This window comes from Poeciliopsis prolifica, unplaced genomic scaffold (assembly GCF_027474105.1).
Source record: "Poeciliopsis prolifica strain line A6 unplaced genomic scaffold, Auburn_PproV2 SCAFFOLD022, whole genome shotgun sequence".
Lineage (NCBI taxonomy): Eukaryota > Metazoa > Chordata > Actinopteri > Cyprinodontiformes > Poeciliidae > Poeciliopsis > Poeciliopsis prolifica.
Window position 1 is genome coordinate 4,092,700 of NW_026562397.1, and position 7,568 is coordinate 4,100,267.

Here is a 7,568-nt window from a genome sequence, read left to right on the forward strand (position 1 = left end):
TCTGATACCTATATGCTATAACATTTGGAGCAGAATTTAAAACAAAAATAACAAGAGTTGATGACATTAATTTATTAACTTGTTTAATAAAAAACTTGCCTCCATCTTTTCAGTGTTTCAGGGTTGTTTTTTTTTTGTGTGTGTGACTCATCATGATTCCCATGATTGATGCTATATATTTTTGGCACAGAAGCGAGATTATGTTTAATTTCTATGTCATAATCCGGGCCCTTCTGGGAAAAACCCGCGCGCGTTGTTCCTCGTCTCGAAAAACGTCGCCATTTTTTTTTCTTCCGGCACATTTTGATTATCCGCGCGCGCGTTGGGATTAGCCACTCTTTTGTAACAGGTGTGTTGTGTCGTGTTTCCCGTGGGAGGCGAAGTCTCGTCACATCGGCGGCCCGCGAGCACGCGAAATAATCGCACATTTTCAAGCGCGTGGTCGTTTCACCGAGGACAAACAGCGGTTTGGACGAGCAGCGCCTCCCCGATCAATGCTAGTTGATATTTAACCGTTTGCTGAGCAACTGCCAATTTTTTGCTCTCAGGGAATTCAGCCATTCACCGCACAGAAGGTTCTCCTTGTTTTAGACAAGCCAGGAGGGTTTCTTTGTCATTTAAAAAAAAAGGTAAACGTATTTTAAATTTCATCCTCAATTCAAAATGTTTTTGCTCCCCGTTTTCAGACTGAGGAAGTTCAAAGCGTACAGTGCTTGTATGTAAATGCTTCAGACAAACTTGACGTTTAATCTCTTCTCTGCGCTTTATCTAGATTTATGTTTGAAGATTGATTTGGTTCAAGTTTTAACTACTTTTGCTGCAGTTTATTGGTCTGGAGGAATGCTTCTGTGTTCCTTAAAATGAATTAAACTAAGTTTTTCAGCTTGTAGACAAATAACTACAACCATGATGAAGCTGTGAAGAAACTAGTAATGTTTTATGCTTTGCTGAAATTAGAAAGCGAGACTAATATTTAGTGATAATTTACTGTATAACACAATGACCTTGTATTATATATATATATATATATTTTTTTTTCTCTTTCAGTTACTTTTCTTGGATATGGACCTCTGCCTGACACTCCTGTTAATTTGTCTCTGCAGTCTAGGAACTACTGTAAACAACCCAACTAAAAATGTCTAAAAAAAAATCTGCATTGATCACGGAAAACTTTGAAAGACCATTGTCCTCTGCTATCTTGTTCTTGACAGAATGCTGAAGTGGCAGAAGATCAGTCCATCCCCCTAATTCCTCTAAACCCCAGTCAACCCATAGAAGTAAGTACCTTGTGTTTAACACACTGCAAAAACACAAGTTTCTACCAAGTAGTTTTGGTCTAGTGACCAGTTCAAATAGGGCAAATTAACTTAAAAGTAACTTTTTCTGCAAGAGTTGAGAAATTTATGTTTAACACTCTGCAAAACCACAAAATCATCCCAAGTATTTTTGGTCTAGTTCGTAAGTCAAATATTTTAGTACATTTGAAATAAGGCAAAACTAAATTAAAGGTGTTTCTTTTTTTTAAGCAAGACAAATATTTTAAATGACTAATTCTTGAAATAAAACAAAAACTGTTTTTGTCACCTAAAACAGGAAATCGTTTTAAGTGGAAAAAAAGCCAAACTACTTTGAGTAATTCATTGAGTTTTTTTTAACTGTTTGAGAACTAAAATCATCTGGATTGACTGAATTTTTTAATTTTTTGTGAAGTGCCTCGAGACGAAATTTATGATTTGGCGCTTCATAATTAAACTGCGATGAATTGAACTGACTTACAACGAGCTCATTTATCTTGCTGAAAAAGTTACATCCGAGTTAGTTTTGTCTTAATTTAAGTGCACTAAGATATTTGCACTTAAAAACTAGGCCAAAAATGCTTTGTTACGTATTGTGTTCTTGTGCTGCGCGCTCAGTGAGGATCCTGGTTTTGTCGCTTCTGCTTATAGGAAGGTGAAAGCCAGGGGACACCGGAGGCAACAACTCTAAACGAAACAACTGTTACTGCGACGTCGGCAAACAAGACGTCGCCAGATGAAGAAAAGGGAGACAGTTGTCAGGCTATCAGCCGACGCCCTGACACCAAACAAACTATCACTGCTGCAATTCAGAGACTGGGGGTGAAGCTCTTACAAAACCTGGAGACGACACCAGAGCAGCCAAATGTCATCATTTCTCCTCTAAGCATATCTCTGGCCCTCTCGCAACTGGCTTTAGGTACGGCAGAAACCGCTTACCACCTCTGCTGGATTGGCCTGCTGTGTTGTGGCGTAGTTGAGATTGCAGTTTGGATTTGTGTTTTGTCTAAAGGTGCGAAAAACGAGACGGAAGAGCTGCTGATGTACCACCTGCATGAAAACACCGTGCCGTGTTACCACGAGTCTCTGCGACACGTCTTAACGCAGCTGAGAAACAGCGACGTGCAAATTGCCACGCGCATGTTTCTGCGTCAAGGTTAGCCCCTTTTTTTTTGTTCTGATTTCGAGCAAAAAAAGAAAAAAAAAGCTGGACTTTTTTTCCTGTTTTTCTTTTTAGGGTTCAAGGGAAAGGAGGAGTTTGTGAGCGAGTCGCTGCGGTTTTACGACTCGGAACCAGCAATAGTGGAAAGCCTTCAGCAAATAAATGAGTGGGTAGAGAATGCAACAGAGGGGAAAATGATGGACTTCCTGTCTTCTTTGCCACCCAATCTACTTCTCATGCTCATCAATGCCGTTTACTTCAAAGGTGATTGGCCAACATGCTGACTTCAAACTAACAGACGTATTAATATGTATGAACATCAATGAAAAGCTCATTTACTTAACCGATAAAGTGAAACTCTTACGCTTATCAACACAGTGTTCATTTTTGGTAAGTTTTGTGATTGAGACTATAATCCCAATCCATAAAATGAACTTTTTGATGAAATTCTGATGCTTTTATATATGTCTGTATGCCTTTAAGAGCGTTATCAATTACATTTTCCTTCTCTGAGCTATCAAAAAATGTTACTGTTTCTTCATAAAGTATTTTTGGTTTGAAAGATGCTGTTGACTAAAAATGAAAATCCTATTTCCCCGTGTGTCTGACAGGAGAATGGAAAGCTCGATTTGACCCGAACTTCACCTCCAAAGGCGTCTTTTACCTTGATGATTTGCACCTGGTGGATGTTGACATGATGGACGATGCCAAACATCAGCTGAGTTTCTTCATGGACAGTGAGCTGGAGGCTCAGGTAAAGTACACCTTCTGAAGTTTCAGGGTGTGAAGAGGACAAAAAAAAGTGTTCAAAATATAAAGATTTCAATTTAATTCTTCAAAAAATGATAACCAAGAAACAATTACATACAAAAAGAAAGAATAACAAATTTGAAACTAACTTAACTGAGGTCAACTGAACTCTAACCAAACAAAACAAAACTGACCTACCAACAAAGAACAAAAGGCTGCTTAAATAGGGGTGGAGTTTCCTAAAGCTACCACATGAGGGAGACACAACATAACAAAAGAACAAACAAATACAAAATTAACCAAAGTATTTTATAAAACAAATAAAACAAAACAAACTTTAACTTAGCATGAATAATAAGTGAATATTTAAGTGAAGAAATTAACTAAATTCAAATCAACTTGAAACAAGTCTCCCCCTCCAGTCTCTTAGAAAATGGTTTGTTCCTGGTCTCTCCTCCAAATGGTTTGACAACAGCACCTCAAACAAAAACAAATATAAATAAACTATTCAGACAGATATTAACTAAAGTGTGCACCCATTAGCAAATATATGTCTAAATGAAATAACTAACATAACTGTAACTAATATAAAGAGAAAATAAATACTAACACCGTGTGTTGGTGGTAGGAGCATCCACCACACAGGGTCTCTGGGAATTTGTTTTTAAATTAGGTGCAAAAGAATGCTAAAATTCAGCATCTTTTTTTTCCTGCATCTTCATATGTTTTTCTATTAAATATTCATAAAATATCTATATTTTATTTGTGCAATAATAGGTATTAGGTAAGGCATTTGGACCGAAGCATTTTTGGATTCAGAGTTTTAATACCTCTCTGTTTGCTCTATGTATTCATTAGTCTTCCAAAACGTGTCAGCTACACATTATTAGGGGGATTCGATTTACAATTATTTATCTTAAATTAAAGAAAAAGTAAATCTGCTACATTAATGATATTTGAACTATTTTTCTGTAATTCATAGAGTAGGTGATATGTTCTCATACATGTCTATTCGCATAAGTTGATTAATGGGCATGCATAGTAAAACTGAAAATATTGTAAAAGAGCATCCAACTGTTACTAAATGCCAAAGAACAACTGCAAATCTGCTTTACAGTTCTGGATTTCTCAATTTTTTAAAGTTTAAAAACAACCAAAAACAATGTTGATGTAAAATGACGCAGGTGTAAAAATGTGTCCAACTCACTTTAGAATTAAACTCTTAAAGGGGCAGTGTTTGGTACAACCAGCTTTTTTGAGTTTCATGATATTCCCTCATCAAAAACATACCTGGAGTGTTGCTTTGATTCTTTCATGCATGTTTGAGAAATCCTTTTGTCTCCAATGGCAACCATTCAGCTGTGCAAAACACCAGCAGCTCCTCTGAGACGTAGTTGACAAGCCTCCAAGCTCCTCCCCCCATGACTCTTCCTCTCAGCTCCTTCAGACTAGCCAGCAGCAATTAGCAAACACCCGATGGAACTGCGCATGTGCTCTTTATATGAGAATATGTGCATATAAAACTATGCGCATGTGCTTTATATGAACTACTTCTCAGCAGTTGAAAATGTCTATAAAAGGTTAATAGAGAAATTAAGTTGTGATGACTTCTTGAAGGGTTTTTTAAAGTAACGGAGGCTCAATTTGAAGGAGTTTATTTACAAAGTAAAATTTCTTTTAAGTCATATTGGATATATATAGAATTTTTTAAAACAACTGAAGTCAACATAGTAAATTAATTATGCTATGAAATGGCACAAAGTGCCTGGAAAATGCATAAAACTGCCCCTTTAAGAAACTACTATATCCTTTCTCTTTGTGTGCAGGTGGCAAGATTCCCATTCACAAAGGACATGAGTTTGCTGGTTATCATGCCTGAGTCGGGGAAAGTGAACGTGTCTTTATTTTCCTCGAACCTAAATATCTCCAACTTGTATGAACGTCTACCCAAAGAGAGGGCTGTCCAAGTTAAAGTTCCCAAATTCAAGCTGGAATATTCTCAGGAGTTGCAGGAAGTTCTTACCAAACTAGGTAAGATGTAATCTTCTCACCTCTGGAAGCTCTGGTAAAACAAAGGGTGCTATAAAGCACCTCTCTAATCGCTGGTTTTATCTCAGGTCTTGGGGAGATGTTCCTGAATCCCAATTTGGGTGGGATTGCTGACGGCCCCCTGCTGGTGTCCAGTGTAATGCACAAGTCTGGCATGGAGATAAATGAGGACGGGGCGAGGGCTGCCGCAGCCACAACGACCGTCATCTCGAGGGCATCCAATCCTATTTTTCACCTCAGTCAGCCTTTCTTCTTTGTGCTAATGGATGATGTAACTCTCATACCAATCTTCATGGGTGTCATCAATAACCCCAATCCCGGAGCCCCTGTCCTGCAGAGGGGGGATGTTGGAAGTAAAGATAAAGTAGGATTCCCAATTGACAAGAATCACATGGGCTCATTTGAATTTAATCCTAAATAGAGACTAAAATCATTTGCCCCCACCAAGAAAACTCAAACCAGTTAGATAATTGCCTCTGTCTGCAGTATTACTTTTCTGAAACAAAGTAACTTGCCCAAACTCATGCACCCAGACATGCAGGTCAACTGCTACCCTGGTGCTCAATTCAATGTCGCCAGTCACATCCTGAAACAAGCTAGAGCCTCCAATGATGCCAAAAAAGTCCAGCTTTCCTTTGGCATCAACAACAAGGATTACAGGGACCAAAAATTCAAAAACTGCTCACCACGCTCCTGAACGCGGCTCAGGACACCTTCCCTTACGCAGACATTCATGTGGCGCTCCTAAACTTTTCAGACCGTTTAAACTTTCCACAGAAGCAAAACCTTAGCATGATTAGCTAAACCATCAATTCTGTCTGCCAAAAATGTAACCACCACCTCATCCCTAAACTCCAGGACTCTTGCTTCCACACGGTGGAAAATAGGATAACCCTGACCCTTGGGCCAATCCCAAGGAATTTGAAAAATGTAAGTAAATACACGATGGAGTGTCATATTATGCTGAGGTTTTCCTTTCATACCACTTGGACTCTTTATGATGTCAACATGTCTGCACTGCAAAAACCAAAAAATCCTACCAATATCTTAGTGATATTTTTAGTCCAAATATTTCAGTACAGTTGAAATAAGATTAAAACTAACTTACAAGTAACTTTTCACAGAGTCATAGGAGTTTGGATTGAGTCAGTAATTCCTTAATATTGATGAAAACCAGTACCAGATTATTTCTGCTTCTGGATCAGAAATAATCTGCTCCAATAGCAGATTATTTCAGTTTTACCAAGACATTTTCCCTTGTTATGAGTGAAATAATCTGCCAGTGAAACTGGCATCTTTCCATCAGAATTTTTGATGGAAAGGATGAAATGTTACCAAGTTATTTTTTAAAATCTTATTTCATGTGTACTAAGATATTTGCACTGAAAACTGGAAAAAAAAAAAAAACTTTAAGATTTTGTGTTTTAGCAGTGCAGCAAATTTTAAAGTTACAGCTTGATTCTGTATGTTCTTGGATTTTTTTTTTTTTTTCAATTTATGTTGCAGGTAAATAAATGTATCAATCTGAATCCCTTCATGGCTACGAGTTGTGATTTTACATGAAATAAAAAGTTTGTGTATCTAAATAAATCACATCATTATCATATATTTTAGTGATGTGGTACAAAATATATGGATATCCAGTAAATGTCTGTTTCCTGTCATTTATACAAATCATTGTACATGCATTAGTTTAAATGGTTGTGTACAGATGCTGAAAACCAATACAGAAATGATTTATACTTTAGAAGGCTGATGAAGAGGTTCTCCAATTCAGTGATGTGGTTGCAGTGAAACACATGGACTGTAGAGTTGATTCTGTCAATACTTCATTGGGTCAGTGTGTACTGGAGTCGAGTCACTCTGGGAAATTAAATCAGCATTTCCATTGGAAAGAAGCACGACGTTCTCTGGAATTTGCTGACAAACAGCTGAGTTGACTTTGGACTTGCTAAAACACACATCAACATCGACGGCTTTCCAAATAAAATGCAAAATTTACCTTTATCTGAAAATGGGACTTTGCCCACTGGGCAGCCCACGCCTTGTGAATCTAACCCAAACTCTTGAGTGGCTGTGATTAGTGACCATCTCTCTTCGCCTTTTTTTTTTTAAACACTTTTTCCTTCCAATTATTAACCAATTGTGTGAGCCATTTGCCCCTTTAGCAGTGACATTTTGTGTCTTATCACTGTGGAAGTTATCAACTGTTGTTTGCTGTCAAACCAGCAAACTTTTGTCACGATTGTGTGGGCAACACCAGGGGCTTATTTCTGTATATAAATATTTGTAATTGGTGTTATTAAATATTA

General features: G+C 37.6%; 1 protein-coding gene across 2 annotated transcripts; it reads left to right on the top strand.

The window, feature by feature from the left end:
* The first annotated feature begins 418 nt into the window (after positions 1–418).
* Positions 419–6,703, top strand: serpinf2b (serpin peptidase inhibitor, clade F (alpha-2 antiplasmin, pigment epithelium derived factor), member 2b). 2 transcript variants are annotated; one of them, XM_055045387.1, is made up of 9 exons: positions 419–629; positions 1,048–1,116; positions 1,212–1,277; positions 1,947–2,214; positions 2,308–2,451; positions 2,533–2,721; positions 3,069–3,211; positions 5,034–5,238; positions 5,325–6,703. In XM_055045387.1, the coding sequence occupies exons 2-9, from the start codon at positions 1,063–1,065 to the stop codon at positions 5,675–5,677; spliced, it is 1,422 nt and encodes a 473-aa protein (XP_054901362.1). In that variant the 5' UTR covers positions 419–629; positions 1,048–1,062; the 3' UTR covers positions 5,678–6,703. The 2 variants fall into 2 exon arrangements, with proteins under 2 accessions (XP_054901362.1, XP_054901363.1); XM_055045388.1 differs by having other exon boundaries at positions 419–626; positions 1,046–1,116.
* The last annotated feature ends 865 nt before the right edge of the window (positions 6,704–7,568 follow it).